Source organism: Prionailurus bengalensis, chromosome D4, assembly GCF_016509475.1.
Source record: "Prionailurus bengalensis isolate Pbe53 chromosome D4, Fcat_Pben_1.1_paternal_pri, whole genome shotgun sequence".
NCBI classification, from domain to species: Eukaryota; Metazoa; Chordata; class Mammalia; order Carnivora; family Felidae; genus Prionailurus; species Prionailurus bengalensis.
In genome coordinates, this window is record NC_057359.1 from 85,896,840 (window position 1) to 85,914,191 (window position 17,352).

Below are 17,352 nucleotides of genomic sequence, written 5' to 3' on the forward strand. Positions count from 1 at the left end.
CCTTCCTGGACCCTATGACTTCATGTGTGCTGGCTGGGTCGGCGACATGACTTCTGCCCTCCACTTGGCTGGCATTCTTGTGACAGGCTCTGAACTGCTCTTGGGAAGGTCTCTGGGCTGATGGTTCACGGCTGCCCTGGGCTGCTGGCTGTATAGCTAAGAGATTCTCTGGAGAAACCTGAGGCCCTCATGTAGGGAGAAATGATTTTTTTTTTTTTCCTGAAGGCCATGGATAATTTCAGCTCAGAGGTGGAGTCTGATAGTTATATAATTGAGTCTGTAGGAAAGTTTTTCTGCTGTAAAAATACTTTAAAAATATCTCAGACCTCTTTATCCTCCTTAGCTTGGCACAGTGCCTGACATGGGGGAAGTAATTGCTATTTCCATAGCTCATTAGTATTCACCTCCTGGCCCGCCTGGTCCAGGGTCTCCCACAGCCACACAGCCCAAGCCTTTCAAGACCTGTTTATGTCCCGCGGAACTGAAGGAAACTATATGGACTTGTCAGCTGTGTTTCTGCAACTCATTTCCGAACTTCTTTCTGCCAGTCTGTGGGGCTGGGCTCTGTTTCATACTTGGCTAATTCTGGGGCCTTTAAAACACTTAAGGATTATGTTGTAGGTGATCAGAAATGAGCCCTGTTTTTTTAAATTGCAATTTTCCATAGACCTAGCCCTAGCAAAGCGGAGCGAGCAGTCTCAGCCTGGAGTCAGAAACCGGGTTTGTGTTGAGACACCGTTCAGAGCATGACTTCTGTGGGACTCAGTTCCCTGTATCTACTCAGAGGTTGGCCTAGATTAGTGGTTTGACGTCAGTGCTTCGTGGAGTCCCAGGGGTTCCGTGGAGCTGCCTTGGGGGCCACCAGGGGCTGGGGGAGAGGAGGAGGGTGCCAAGCAGACACCTTGGCACTGTTTCTGCCAAAGCCGCTCTGTTCGCATCAGTTTTACGTACTGGGCTTCTGGGTGAATTTCAGATGAGCAATGGCTTGGGAGATTGAGAGCAAGCTTGGAAGCCGTTGGTCTCTCCCGTTGTTGCCAGCCCTGTGAGTCCCCGAGTCCATCTGAGCCATGAGGCTTTTTTCAAAAGTTGCCTAGAGATTCTTCTTTCAAATGAATTTTCCATTATTTAGATGCTGTTGTTGGTTGTCGGGCTGCTGGGAGCTATGTGCGGACTCGGAGAGATGAGTTACGGAGCTCGGGGTGCACAGACCTTACTGGCTGGGCAACTGTGATCCCAGTGACCCCCATGAGCTGTGTAGTTGGTGAGGCCAGTAGGGGAGCCTCGCAGGCCACCTCTCGCCCACCTGCCCTGTTGGTCCCAGCCCAGTGGTTGGCACGGAGTGTTTGGGAAATGCAGGGGGCCATATTCATCCTCTTTCCCCTTCGTCCGCATCACCGCAGCGCAGTGGAATCTGTGGCTGCATTTCTTCCTGATTCTGTTTCCACACCTGCCGTCACAAGCACATAGCACGTCTGCTCTGTGGTTTTATGTGCAGTCTGCCTCTGCCTTTCAGCTGCCTTCTTTCACATGACAAGGTCGGATTTTCCTTGGGTCTCCGGGGCCCAGCTGAGTGTCCCAGTGTTGTGTGTCCTGCATTTGTTCAATGTGCTGAGTCTTAGCCTCCACTTGCTGTTAATTCTGGTAATGAGATTAGCCGCAGAAATATTGCCAAAAAGGAGTTGTTTCCCCTCTCCCCACTTTTCCCTTCATGTGGTACTGGGGAGACCCCATGGGCCCACCGAGCAGGGCAGGAGCACAGGAGCCACCACCACAGCAGCACAACGAGGTCAGTGCTTTTATAGCCTTCATTTTTTCAGAGAAAGAAACTGAGGTTCCAAGAGGTGTGGTGGCCTGACCAAGATCGCAGAACTGGCGAGGACCAGAGCTGGTATGACGCCTTGCTGGGCCGCATAGTCCGCGTTCTTGGCCAGTGAGCTGGGTGGCTTGTCAGTGACGGAACGTGATGTCGGAATCAGGCTGGGCACAGGGCACGGAGAAATTGGCACACGTGTTTCTTGGGAGGTGAGGCTGGCACACGGGCCCTCAGGGACAGGGTGTGACCAGCTCCCTGAGTGCCGTCCCTGGGGTGGCATGAAACCCTGTATAAATGAGAACCCTGGACGGAAGGGACTTATGGGTGTGCCCCTTGGTTGCACCATGGATGACCTCCAGTGAGGGCCAGGTGGTTGTTAGCTGTAGGGCAGGGCAGCCTGTTGACCCGTCCGTGGCTGGCTGCGGGGTGCCAGTAGCTGAGGGAATTGGGATGGATCAGAGACTGACACTGAGCACAGGCTCCCACATAGCAGGCGTTAATAAATGCTGCTGCTGCACAAATGGGGAGGGAGTCACCTTCTGTTGGCCTGGAAAACACAGACAGGGTCTGATTCATCCCAGCACTGGGGCCTCTTTGGAATACTGGCCGCCTGAAGGCCATGCGACCTAAGCAATGGTCAATTCTGATTTCCCGAGTACGCACTACCCTGCGGCTCTTACTCATTCTGCAGATCAAACATTTATCGAATGCTTTCTCCATGCCGGACCCTGAGGCTCTGGGCAAGGGCTCTGCCTTCGTGGGCTCTTGTGTTGTTCAGAGGAGACAGACACATCGTTGAGGAGGGTGAACACAAGCCCCGTCTCGCTGGTATTAGAAGAGACGGATGAATGTTCGTTGGGTGTGTGAAGTAGTGTCAGCTGGTGTGAGCGTGACACAGGAGAGCAAGGCAGGAGGGTGGGAGAGAGGGTGACGGGGGCGGTGGGAACACGGGGCTTCAGGGCAGGCCTCTCTGAGAAGGAAGAGTGTGCTACGTCACCACCCGAGTGACACGAGGAGGTGGCCGGGCCGGCATGAGGGCATAGCCGGTGCAAAGACCCTCAGTGGGAAGAAACGTGGTGCCGTCAGGAAGCTCAGAGTCAGCGTGGTAGGGGCACTGTGGGCCGGGAGGAGATAGAGGCAAGATGCTGTGGAGGGGCCCATCGGGAAGGGCTTAGAGCCCGGGACAGGAGTTAGGTTCTAGTCCAAGTGCGGGGAAGGGATTTAAACGGGAGCCGGACACGGTCTGGTTTACAGCTGCTTTTCGTTTTTTTATTTTTTAAATTACCGTTGCTACTTTGTGGAAACAAACTGGGTGGAGGTGCAGGGGCCACGATGGGAAACGGGGCCTGCTCAGGAGGTGCAGGCAGCATCCAGGAGTGAGGTGATGTTGGTCGGGGTGGGGAGGCAGCGGCAGACAGGGGAGGAGGAGACCGATGGGGGAGGTGCTCTGAAGGCAGACCTGGCAGGTTCGTGGGATGGGATGTCGGAGAGGAGGAAAGGAAAGGAATGAAAATGATTTCTAGGTTTGGGGCCTGAGCAGTAGGGACGATGGTGAAACCTTTTCTCTGGTCAGAGTGGTCCCGGGAGGAGACCGACTTATTGACGAGTGACCTGGGGGTATGGAGTTCCTGGAGTTTGGGTGAGTCACTCTCTACGGTAATTATAGTCATGTGCTACACATCACACACACACACACACACACTCGCACACACACTCGCACACACACGCTCTGCTAACTCTCTGCACGTTCCTGTCGTGATTTGCTCTTTCCCACTGAATCGATCCAGGTGGTTTGACTCAGCTCCAGCAACGGGGGGAAATGATCGCCAGTGGGCCAGGGGGCCTGGTCTGCAGGATGGGGACTTGGGAAGGGAACCTCCTGGGATTGGGGCTCTCACTCCAGACACCTGTGGGGGGAGGCACAGGGTCATCAAGCTCTGCAGTTTGGAGAACAGCCACTTTGCAGATGTCCTGAGGAGGCACATGGGTGGCATTCACGTATTTCGGGCTTTGGAGGCTTCTCTTCTGCCTCTGTCTGATGTCGTGCCCCAGGGACCCCCCCACCCAACCCTGATGTTGTTAAGAAGATGGCCATAAGCATAGGCTGCCTGTTTTATGCTTCCCTGAGCCTTGGCAAGATGGGTGAGGGGGTGAGGAGATGGAGGGCAGAGGAAACCAAGGTTTGCGCCTCCGATCACTCGTTCCTCTGTCCTTCCTCAGAGCCGTGCCTGCATTGCTTCCCAGAAGGTCCCAGTCATGAACCGTGCTGACATTTTCACCCTCACCTTCCTTACGTTGCCACAACATCGGCTATTTCGTCACCCCCTTCTTGAAAAACCTCCTTCCACCGGCTGAGGCCTCTTCTTCCATTTCTGACGGCTGGCTCCTCCCTGACCGCTTTTGTTCCTCTCACCCTCTGGGTGGAAGTGTTCTGTGAGGCTCCGGCTCTGATTCCCGTCCTCCCACCAACTCTCTCTCCCTTGGCATCTCAGGGCACGGAGGACACCGCCGTCACTTCTGTGCTCTGTGCAGGCGGTCTCCTCCACGCAGGCTCAGCCTCCTTCTGCGGCCCTGGCCCCGTGTTCCCACGCCTGCTCCACGCAGCCCTCTGCTCGCATGTTCCTCTCACAGCTCACACTTGGCGTGTCTGAAATCAAACTTTGGTTTCCGGGAGTGACAGGGAGTGCCAGAAGGCTCTCTTAGCAGATTGTGTTCTGGACTTTGAGGCAGTGTGGTAGACTGAGCCGACGGGGATCAGCCCCGCCCTCCCGATCGCCCGCTCCAAACACACAAACACAAATAAATGCTGGATAAAATACAGCCAAATTAAAGCCCAAGATGCCAAGCTGAACTAGAAGCCAAGAAAGGGAAGTCACCATGTGCTGGAGGCAAAGCACGCTCTCCGAGTCAGCACAGCGAGCGCGGCGAAGGGAAACCTCCGCGTGTAGGCCTCGCAGCTGGCGCCAGGGTAGCTCACGTGCGCCTGGGAGCAGGGGCCAGCTTGCAGGCCCCAGGCACACGGGGGGCTGGGACTCAGCTACCCGTAGGAGTCCGAGACCCCTCGAGTGTCACCCATCAGAAAATCTCTGTTCGGCCTGGGGGAGCCCCGAGAAAGCACGAGTGAAAAAGGTCACCTCTGGGAAACTGTCACCCCAGCCTGTACCTCAGGCAGCTCTGGGGTCCGAGTACACATGACCTGCATTGGTGTGGGGACCCCGGGCCAAGACGTGAGGGGCAGTGTCCCGTGCAGATTGAGTATAGACTCCTGAACCGGATCCCCAGGCTCAGGCTTGGACCTGCCTCTGTGGTGAGGTTTCAATGAGACGTAGACGAAAAACTGTTTGGAACTGAGTCTGGCACGTAGTAAGTGCTAAGTGAGTTTTAGCTGCTGCTGCTGCTGCTGCTGCTGTTGTTGTTATTATTTGCTCATTTTGACTGTTCTCAAATGAGCCAGTCCTCGTTACCTCTGGCCTGAGATCACCAGCATCTTTGGGCTGCCCTCCTTGCTTCTGGTGTCTCTGGCCGCTCACACCGCTGCTGGAGTGATTGCCCCAAAACATCTCCAGTGTCTTTGCTTTCCTGATGGCAGCCCGTTTTTAGCACTCCCCCACCCCTTGCTTGGTTGGGGGCTCTGCACCCAGCACTCCTCCAAAGCAGGAAGTTCTGATATAACCATTTTGATGCCCTTCTTTTTTTTTTTTTTTTTTAATAAATTTTTTTTTCAACGTTTATTTATTTTTGGGACAGAGAGAGACAGAGCATGAACAGGGGAGGGGCAGAGAGAGAGGGAGACACAGAATCGGAAACAGGCTCCAGGCTCCGAGCCATCAGCCCAGAGCCTGACGCGGGGCTCGAACTCCCGGACCGCGAGATCGTGTCCTGGCTGAAGTCGGACGCTTAACCGACTGCGCCACCCAGGCGCCCCTTGATGCCCTTCTTTTTAATCGATCGTTTGGACATTCACTCACCACCCCCAGTTTTATAAGAACGCATACTTTGTCAGCCAGTTTTCTTAATGTTTTATTTTTGAGAGAGAGCACACGAGAGCACACGTAGGGGAGGGGCAGAGAGAGGGAAGGACAGAGGATCCAAAGCAGGCTCTGTGCTGACAGCAGAGAACCCGATGTGGGGCTTGAACTCATGAACTATGAGACCATGACCTGAGCCAAAGTCAATGCTTAACCGACTGAGCCACCCAGGCGCGCCCCATGTTAGCCAGTTTTTAACCATCGCTTGGATTCCTGACCCTGGACTCCAGCGAACCCTGAGAGTGAGGGGAGATGCATGACAGGGATGAGAGGATTGGGATATCTTGACAGGTATTTTAGGGGGAAACTCACGTTTGGGAGTGTGGTGCTTGAAGAACGCTCACAGGTAGTGAGCATATTCCAGAGCGCAGGGGACATGGGAGAGACATTTTGGCGACGACAGCAGATACCAAAAGGTTTCATACCTACTTCACACCTACTTCCTGACCTCAGAAAACAAACCATAAACCTTTCAGCTGTGGCCAGTGGAGCATCTCCCGCCAGCAACATCGCGACTCCGTGCCCCCAGTCACGTGCGGAAGAGACGCAAGAGTTGGCCAGAGGAATTTCCTGTTCGTATGCAGCCACAGTCAACTCATTCTTTCCCCTTTGATTAGTATTTGCCGTTCATGCTTAGCTGCTTGTGGCTGGTCCCCTGTTTGCAAGTTGAGGTGAAGTATCAGAAGAGTAGTGTCGTGTGTCCATGGGGTCCAAATGGATACCACATCCAAACGTCAAAAACATACTTTGCCAAATGGCAAGCTGCCATCTCTCTGCTACCTTTCCAATCTTTTTAAAATTATTACTGATTTTTTTTTTATCTGAGTATAGTTGACACAAAATGTTACATTAGTTTCAGGTGGTACACCGTAGTGTTTCAACAAGTTTGTATTATGCGACCATCTGTCACTGTACAATGCTGTTACAGTATCATTGACTATATTCCTCATGCTGTGCCTTTTATTCCTGTGACTTTTTCATTCCATAACTGGAAGCCTGTATCTCCTACTCCTCTTCACCTCTTTTGCCCATCCCCCCACCCCTGCCCCTCTGGCAACCATTCATTTGTTCTCTGTATTTACAGGTTGGATTCAGCTTTTTGTTTCTTTGTTTATTCACTTGGTTTCTGAGTAAAATCATACGGTATTCGTCTTTCTCAGTCTGATTTATTTCACTTGGTATAACACCCTGTAGGTCTATCCATGTTCCCGCGTAATATTCCTTTGTATGTAAATACCTCATCCTCCTTATCCATTTATCTGTTGATGGACTTCTAGGTTGCTTCCATATTTTGGCTTTTGTGAATAATGCTGCGGTAGACATAGGAGACCTTTCCAGTCTTGTCCAAAGCAACAGTTGACCACTTGACACGTTTCTGCCAAACTACTGCTCTCTTGAGGATCCCTGTGTGTTTCTACCCCCAGGCCACTGTTCATGCTTTTTTTTTTTTTGGCCTCTGGAACCTCTCCAGCCCTGTCTCTACTGGTTGAAATTCTTAGAGATCCACTTCTAAGACTGCCTCTTCCTGAAGTTCCTCCTTTGCGTGTTGGGAGTTTGTTCTCTGTAGAGCCCTCTCATAGAGTCTCTGACCCTTCCCGTTTTAGCTAGGCTTTTTCATTACTCCACCAGGTTGGACAAAGGGGGTGCACGTTCAATGCCTGACTCCTCACCCACCCACAGCAGCTCTGCAGCCTGGATGGGCCCTTGGCAAACTTCCATTTGGGGACCAATCTCGACCTTCTGGCTCTACTCTTGGGGCTTTGTGGGAAGGTCTGCCCGGTGTTGCCATGAGCAGAATTAAAAAATATTAGCAAAATTATTGGAGACACATGATAAAAATTGTCCTCTATGATTATACATTATGTATGTATGCATGTGGTGTATGTATATATATATTTGTGCATGTAAACTGTGCATGTAACTGTGCATGTAAACCGTGAAAGGCTAATTTTTTAAGAGATAAACTCTTGACTCACATAGATAGAAAATGGATACTTGCCAAAGATTTTATTTAACTCATTAATTGGTGACAGAACCAGGAAGATAGTGCCACCAGTAAGATATTATCAAAAGAGAATCCGGAGTACTACACTTTCATAGTTAGGTAAGGAATACCAAAGTAATTTTTTAAAGTTTATTTTATTTATTTTTGAGAGAGAAGGAGAATGACCACGCGTGAGCAGGGGAGGGGCAGAGAGAGAGAGACAGGGAGAGAGAATCCCAAGCAGGCTCTGTGCTGTCAGCATAGAGCCTGACATGGGGCTTGACCCCACAAACATGAGATGATGACCTGAGCCAAAATCAAGAGTTGGATGCTTAACTGACTGAGCCTCCCAGGCGCCCCCAAATAATTTTTAAATGGATACAAAATTAGTATTCCCAGGGTGATAATCAGTGACATTTCTCAAGACCTCATTTGTCTTTCTATGGACAGGAATTGTTGGCATGAGTATGTTTTCCACAAGTTAATTTCTATCTTTACAGAGTTTTCAGTGGCCTTAGTCAAAGACAAATCGGGGACAGACAGCTAGCCCAGGCACGTCCTAAATTCCAGAGTCACAAGTTTCCCCTGATGTGACTTATGCATCTCCATTGCTAATAGCCTCCATTAGACACGTGACTTTGGAGCTTATTTTTCAGAAACTGATAGTTTGTATCGAAAGAGGTAAAAATTACTTCTCCTGAGTGTCCTCGTTTCACTCCTTACTCATTCCATACTCAGTCTGTTCAGTCCATCGGTCCATAGATTGTCCACGGCTCTAAAAATTCTTTCCATACCAGCAGTAGACACTGGAATCGAAGTAGAACTCTGAGCCAGTCTGAACATAGTTGGAGCAACAGACTCTTTGTTGAAAAGCATTTCCACGTATCAAGAAATGTTATTCTGTTGGAAAACATTTCCACGTATCAAGAAATGTTGTTTTCTCAAGGCAAGGGAACAAGATACCAGTGTCCTCATAAAGAGGATTTGGAGGGACTTTTTCTTTTTCCCTTCATGGAGACAGCTTCCAGATTTGAACAATTTGCCAGAAGAGGGAGGTTTTCTTCATTAGTCAAATACAAGTGCCACATATAGGTTCCCAGGGTGTGATAAGGGAGATTTCCAAAAGCAATCTATTTCTTCAGGTATTTGACCAAGATTTGTGGTCTTCCTGGCTTTTGACCCTGTAGCTTATGAGTCCCATTTATCCCATGCAGCTGACACTTTATTTAATATTAAATTCAGGGACTTGATTTTTACCTTGTAATTTTAGTATAGTTTGCATCTATGGTCACAGACCCTTTCTCAATCCTAATGTTGTATATTCTCTCATTTGCCCCTATTTGTAGAGGGTTTACCTGGGTCTAGTTATCATTTCTATAGGTCTGGTATTTAGTTTTGTTTTGTAACCTATCAATTCCTAATTTTATCTGTGAATCAATTTCCCTTACTCCCCCCGCCCCATTTACATAGCTTCTTGAGTTGAGTGTTTAATTCGTTTATATTGTCACTTGCATAATTTGAAGAATTTAAAACCATGCATTTTCCTCTCAGTACAGTTTTGGCCTCATCACATAGCTTAACATATGGTGTTTCTCACTGTTTGTGGTTTGTTAATAGTCCATAATCCTGGCTTTTATTTTTTTTTTTCTTTGACCCAAGAGTTACGGGAGTTCTCAAATTTTCCCAAGGATTTGGATTTTTAAGTTATCATCGTTAGTGTTTCCATTCTCTTATTCAACAGATACGTAGGCAACATGCTTTCTGTGTTCGCAGCCATACCAGATGGTATGGGAATGGTGGCGTGAACACAACCAGCGTGGCTGCTGCCTTCATGGGACTCACTGTTTGCTGAGTGAGACACGTGTAATTGCGCAATGAATCCCAAGCATTATAAATATTGTGGGAGAAATCTGAGGGTGGCTCACGACTTCTCAGTTTTTCTAGAAGTGAAGTTGCCTGTTGTATTTAGTGAACTCTTATTTCCTTATCCCTTTTCCTGAGCACGAATGCTTTCAGGATATGTTTGATGCAGGCAGGCAAGTACCTTATTTTCTTGTATGTTTTTTTTGATGGTTTCTTCCCGAGGCTTGCCATAAAGTCTGAAATCTCAAGGACCCTCAATTCGTATGAGGTTTTTAGTTTATACTCTAGTTGTAATGAAAGTTTAAAACATACATGAGTAAATGCTGTTATTTTTTTAAATAAACCCTATATTTAAAAAATTCAAGTCTTAAAAAGAATTTTTTCAGCATATTAAACACAAATTAATTTTAAAAAATCACTAAGTTGCAAAAGGCTTAGTGAAACAACTAGGACTCATTGCTCCTTCCATTCTTGATTCATCCCCCAGAGGCAATCACTTCTGGTTATTGAGTGGTTTCTTCTGGTAGTTTCTGTCACACTTCCACCGATGTACTTTTGCTACAGTTTCTTGATCCATTCACTTTACATTACGGTGACTTCTTTGTATGATGGATGTTGGTTTAGTTTTATTGAACCACCTTCTCTCTTTCTTCAAAAGCACTCATGTTACTATAGTTAAGTTTCTTTTGTTAAAGGAGTATTGAGTGTTTTAGTTATTAAGAATGTGTAAATACAGTTCTTTGTATATGCAAGTAGTAAATTATGAATAACATGGCCTTCCTGGAATACCTTTTTGTTTCCCTGGCATTTCTAATTCCCTTAAAAAAAATTCTTACTCTAACTACCATCTATCTTCCAGATAATATGTACAATGCTATAATAATACAGTATTTAGTGTTATATAATTATGGTGTAATATTATAGTATAGAATACGTATTATAATATATATAATAGTGAATATTTAAAGTTATGTAACATGTATAATATCTGGTAGATAGCCGGTATATTTAGTAGACACATACACATATACATATATATAAACTATTGTTATGCATATTTTACCATAATTTTATATAATACAGTGGACTCTTAAACAACATGGGTTTGAACTGCGCGTGTCCACTTATACACAGATTTTTGTTTCAATAAATCCAGTACAATGTTTTTTATGTATTTTCTTTACGATTTTCTTAACAACATTTTCCTTTCTCTAGCTTACTTTATAGTAGGAATACAGTTAATAATACATATACAAAATATCTGTTAATTAACTATGTTGTCGGTCAACAATAGGATATGAGTAGTTAAGTTTTGGGGGAGTCAAAGTTATATGTGGGTTTTTTTAAATTTCTTTTAATGTTTTATTTATTTTTGAGAGAGAGAGAGGCAGAGAGAGGGAGACACAGAATCTGAAGCAGGCTCCAGGCTCTGAGCTGTCAGCACAGAGACCAACGCAGGGCTCAAACTCAGGAACTGTGAGATCATGACCTGAGCCGAAGTCGGACACTTTACCGATGGAGCCATCCAGGTGCCCCTATACGTGGATTTTTGACTATGTGGGTGGTCAGCTCCCTAACTCCTGCACTGTTTGAGATTCAACTACATACATGTGTATATATGCGCATATGTACACATATATATGTAAAATATAATTTTCAGATTATTTTATTATATATAACAAACATACATAATATTATCTTATATCACCAGACTTTTATATAATATACAGAATCTTAAAATTATTTTATTTAATTTTTTATTATGTGTAATAAATAGATCTTTCTCCTCCCCAAACAAACATGCTGTCCTGTCCAGTTTTCTGTTGAGCCTTCTTCTTCTCTGGAGACCTCTCTTCCAGGGCTGAGATAATGCGGACCAGTCATTCTTAAGGCTTAGCTGATCATCTGTCATCCCAGAACCTCCGTTTACTGCTCCTGGATGGGATCCGCTGTTTCTTGTATCCCATTATCTTCTTGTACTTGGTTTATTCCTTTATTTTGCTGGAGGAAGTTCTCGAGTAGTTTTCAAATACATGCATGGGAAATAGATGTTTGGAGTCTTCTGGAATCCTGTACAATACTATTCAGAAGTCTGATGCCATCTTGAATTTACTATGTAGGCACAGAGTGGAGCAAATGAGTGAAGTTAACCAGATCCAGCCCTTCTGTATGTGTATGTGAGTATGTATATGTGAGGGGGGGCAGTGAGGGTGTAGATGGGAAATACGTGTATAGAGACAAGGTTAACAGAGGGAAGTGTGACCTGGAGGAGCCTGGTTTTAAATTTCGGGAGCATGCAAATGTGGCTGCCTTTCGTTGTCTCACTCTGCTAAAGAACCCCAGTTGTTGGTTTGAAGTGAATGTGCAGGGTGATTTTTAGGCACATCTCCCAGGCCTCTAACCTCATATTGGCATGGTCATATCCATCGCTCAAGGCACAGATGACAGTCTGTATCTTGCATAGAGGCACTTGACAGGCTAGGCGGGTAGACTGGATGTGGCAGGGGATGTGGGCAGTTCCCCAGCTGGGTCCAGAGAACCAGTGGTGTAAGCATTGAATGCCAGCACGGCTCAGCTGCAGTGTGTGAGGATAACAGGGATTTGTTTGACTGCTCGATGAACATGGGTGATTGCCAAAGCACTCAGTGAGGCTCTAGGTTGCATTAGAAAAGAAATGACCTTCTGGCCAGCGGAGTAAGGAATCGGCTCAACTTTACAATGGGGCAGTTCACAACTAAAGGATCTGTTCTGATCTGGGTATATATTGTTCTGTAGTGATTTCTCCTTCTTAAATGTTCATTTCAAATGCTCCTCTCTACGCAGAGCTTTCCTTAACACTTCCCTTGCCCATTATTTATTATTTGTCTGGGTTCTTGGTCTCTATTTACTTAACACGTTGCACCCTCTCCTCTATTGAATCGCGTTCCCCATAGATTCTCAGATAAGTCACTTCATCTTTATGATGTTGAACCTGCTGGTTCTGGCTCCATCTTTGTCGTTGGGCTTTGTAAAGATCAGATGAGTTGTATATCATGGTGTTGTACAAAAAAGCAAATGGGAGAGAGTGTTGTTTCCTGTCCATTTGTTAATCTGATATTGAGTAGCAGCCTCGAATTCGCAAGCTGGTTAAGCAGCTGTTGTTCCTAGTATCTGTGTAGCATCTCTACCTTGATGTGTCCTGAATTTCTCAGTGGGGGGGAAAAAAAAAGCTTGCTATTTATTCTCCAGCTTCTTCAACACTGGGACCTTTTTTCCAGCTTATTCTTTTGCCTCTCTTCCCTAATGTCCTTAAGCTGTCACTGCTTAGCTGGGCTATTGTACGGCTGCATCCTCTGGGACTCTGGAGGCCAAGGATCAAGGAAGTGGGCGAAGCCTGCCCAGGGCAACTTGGGCTCTCTGACGCATCAGTCAGGGCCTGAGTCGGGGATTTGCAGACCCACGTGCTGGGAACTGCGCTGTATTTGTGCAGTAACCCAAAGGGGTTACTTTGGTACAAGAGGCCTGCTTCCCCTGGTGCTAGACAGCTACTGTTCCACTTCTCCATGCTGCGTGACGGGGCAGCTCGACATTGCCCTTCTTAGTGTGATGGATATGGCTGGGCTGCCGGTCCACGTTCTTGCACAGACCATCAGGGTCTCAGAACCAAGCTGGACCAGAGATGCCCCATTTATACTCCTGAGCTCAGCCACTGATCTCCAATCCCAGAGGCCCTGGCTTCTGGAAGCCAAACTTGGGAGAGCTCCCAACATGCTCCCACAATCACATGCTGTGCCAAAGCCAGTACTCTTTGAGTGACTGTCCCCCTGAATCCTCCTGCGAAGCCAGGTCTCCCAGCCTAGACTCCTTTCCTCAAAGCCGTTTTAAGGAGACTTATTGCCATTTTCTGGCCCTGAGTCTTAACCTGGGATTTGCAGGACAACTGCAATATGAATCCTTAGTATCAAGTCTGGAAAACCAGGGGTTCAGATTTCTATTCCTTCCTTCTAAGAAGGCTCCTTGCACACAATGACCATCCTTGGTCACCTGGTGACCAAACTTTACATACCAGAGATCTCAGTCATAAAGGATCTTTATGTCCCTGTGGCTACCTTCTCATCCTGTCTTTGCTAAGATGACTGCATATGGAAGAGGAGTTTGGCTTCTTTTGATTAAAATACTGTACCCAGTATGAATATAGCACAACCATAAACTCCAGGGAACCAGGGATAGCCCGATTAGAGAGGCAGCCTGGCTGTGGGCACAGCATACGAGTGGACCATGTCAAATTTCCTGGGACCTTCAGCAGTGGTGACGATGTTGAGGAAGGAGCAGAAGGCTGTGGACCCAGGGGGAGACCTGATATAGCGGTGCAGTAACTCTAAGCGACTTTCTGTCTCTAATCTGCTTTACTTTGTGAGCTCCTTCTGTCATAGGGTCTGTGCACCCTTGGAGGCAGGTACTGTGCAGGGCACTCTGGCATCATTTAGAACAGTGGACTAGGTAGCTTTGGAGGATATCTTCCAAGTGTGAGATTTGGTGAAAAATGACAAAATTGAAGCCATGAAACTTCCCATCTCTGCACGCGACCGCTTCTTGAAATCTTCAGTGGTGTCCAGGATTTGGCATACTGCAGAAGGACGTTTCCTTCAGTCTTTGTGCACATTTATCCTTTTTCCTTAGCTTCTTCTGGTTTATTTCTCTTCTGTCTCAGACTCTCTCTTTTCTTTCCACTCCAGCTTTTGAATCGAAAAGACAAGACAACCTTTGAGAAACTGGACTACCTGATGTCTAAAGAAGATAATTACAAGCGGACCCGGGAATATATCCGAAGCCTGAAGATGGTTCCAAGTATTCCCTATCTAGGTAGGAGTCTGAATTGGCTTTATTATTTATTAAGAAATCTGTTCAGTGCCAAGTAAGATGTTTTTACAGTTTCTAGTTGATAAATTTCTGGAAGAAGTGTGGGCCGTGGATAAAGAGGTAATTGGTTAGCTCCTCAGATTGGAACAGGGTGTTGATACTTCCCAAGGATGGGAACCTCGCTGAGAGCCTTGAAACAAGGGATATTCTGCTTCTTACATAAAGTAACCTGTGAATCACAAGCCTCCCCAGCCTCCAGCCCAGAAGGGTCATGAGACTTTCAGGTTCATCCACATTCTCTTGAACTAGGGGAGCTCAGGCCAAAACTCCTCTGTTCTGGTTTCTCTGGGCATTATTCATGTATTTTATAAGATTTGTATCAACAAAATTATAATGATTATGGATTTCTCTGATTAGAAAATGACAAATGCTCATTGTAAAGAATCAGGAGGAGAAGAAAATTAATATCATTTGTTATCCCATGTAGATGTGATCACTGTTTTCCATCATACGCTTTCATTTGTTTGGGTGCGTATAAAAATCCATGTTTACAGTGAACATTTAATGTTATTACTTGCATTTCTATATTGTGTCTCAGTCCTGTCGGATGGGTTTGTCGGGCTCGAATTTGCTTTCTGACATGGACCTTTAGACTGCTGCTCCGTTTTTGTTATTAAAATGTTGCAGTGAACACCCTTGTTGCAAAAACCTCATATATAGTTATGATTATTACCTTACAATAAATTCTTATAAGTGCGATTATTGGGTCAAAATGTATGCAAAAACTTGCCTTTTTATGTATGTTTTCGAAACGCTCTCCATAGAGGCTGTGGCAACTTATACTTTCATGGCAAGGGGATAAAATTTTCTGTTTTCCCATATGCACAAATAATGTGTATTTTCATGTGCACGGGTTTTTTCTGTTCCTTTCTCAGTTTTTTATCTTTGCCAATTTGATAGGTAAAAAGTACTTTTTACAGTTTGGGTTTCATGGTTATGCTAATTTTCTGGAAAAAAAACCCACTTCTATCTTTTTATAACCTAAAAATAATATTATCAACAAGGAAATTTAAGATTTCATAGAATTGTCTCCCTAATATTTTCAGAGCTCTAGTGTAATTTTCTGGAGATACATTTCTGACACCTTGTAAGTGTCTTCCATGATCATTGTTTTCTAATTCTTTTCAAGCCAAGTTGGGAAATTTAATTTTAGTAGAAAATTGTCCACTTGACCCAAGTTTTCAAAATTATTTGCGTAGAGTTTTTTTTCCTCATTTAATTTTCTTTGACCACATAGTTCTATGCAATATTCTCCTGTAACTTTGAGCCTGCAGTATACAAATGCTTGTATTTGCTTTGCATTCCTGACAGTTTGCATTTTTGTTTTCTCTTTCTTTTTTTAATTTGCTGTGCCAGAGGTATGTCTGTTGGTCTGTCCACAGAATTCGACTTTGTATGTATCGGCCACATTATCTTTCTGCTTCCTAGTTTACTATCTGCTGTCAGTCTAGGATGTGATCTTTCTCTCCACATCTTAACAACTCCGAAGTTGGGATGCATCTTTCAAGTGACGGCAAACAAAGCATTGCAATATCGTTTATTGGCAAACAGTTATAATGACGTCCTAAATTTGATGAAATGTGGAATTTCTGCTTTAGTCTCTGATAGTTCGTTTCTCCTGTTTTCCTTACATTGTTTTGTTATTTCTTTTAACTACTTTGGTTGAATTAGTAGCTCATTTGTATAAATACTGTTCTCAGCACTTTAATTTGGAAGACAATTTTAAGGAAACAGTTAAGGAAAACAATTAAAATAGAAAACACTTTGCTCTGATTGCTGTTACCTGCTTTGTTATAGGGTTCTCAGTGATATTTTTTTAAAAAAAATCTGTGATTATAGTTTCAGTTTTTCTTTTATCCAAGTATTAAAGTAGTGGTTTTTTAATTTTTAGGGCTTGAGTTTTCTGTTTTTGTTTTCAAATGGCTTTATTGAGATGTAATTTATGTCCCACCCATTTAAAGAGTGCAGGTCAGTGGTTTGTAGTCTATTTACAGAGTTGTGCGGCCATCAACACAATTTTGAAACATTTTCATCACCCTAAAGAGAAACCCTGCACTGTTAGTGGTCACCTCCTTTTCCTTCTGGCCAACTCTCTTCTGGCCTCACCCCCCCCCCCCCAGCCCTTGGCAGCCATCAATCTACTTTCCATCTCCATAGATTTGCTTACTCTGGACACTTCATAGAAATTTAATTGTACAGTATGTGGTCTTTTATGACTGGAGTTTTTCTCTTTAGTATCAGGTTTTCAAGGTTCATTCATGTTGGAGCACAATTGATGGTGTCTCATTCCTTCGTGTTGTCGAATGATATTCCACTGTATGGATATGCCACATTTTATTTTTTTATTTGATGGGCATTTGGGCTGTTTCACTTTTGGGCTATCATGTATCGTACTGCTGTGAACAGCTTTGGATTTTAAAATCACAAGTCTTCCCTTTAATATTACTATTTTTTAAGATATTTTTGAGAGAGAGAATGTGCACGTGCACACGAGTCGAGGAGGGGCAGAGAGAGAGGGAGACAGGGTCCAAAGTGGGCTGTGTGCTAACAGCAGAGAGCACAATGCAGGGCTTGAATTTATGGAACCTTGACCTGAGCCGAAGTTGGATGCTTAGCCGACTGAGCCACCCAGGCGCCCCACAAGTCTTCTCCCTAATTATTTTACATTGGTTTAGACTATGTGGCAGATATGCTAACTAGGTTTTAAAAAATGTTTGATATTTGTCTTGTGGCTTAATATAAGATCGGTTTTTGTAAATCTTTCA

General features: G+C 45.4%; 1 protein-coding gene across 10 annotated transcripts in view; it reads left to right on the forward strand.

The window, feature by feature from the left end:
• The window catches only part of RALGPS1 (Ral GEF with PH domain and SH3 binding motif 1), a 275,337-nt gene that overhangs the window by 109,584 nt on the left and 148,401 nt on the right, over window positions 1-17,352 (forward strand). For all 10 annotated transcript variants that reach the window (XM_043566967.1, XM_043566958.1, XM_043566963.1 and 7 more), the window contains one exon: window positions 14,404-14,530. In XM_043566967.1, coding sequence (XP_043422902.1) covers window positions 14,404-14,530 — 127 coding nt within the window. The remainder of the gene's footprint in view (window positions 1-14,403; window positions 14,531-17,352) is intronic.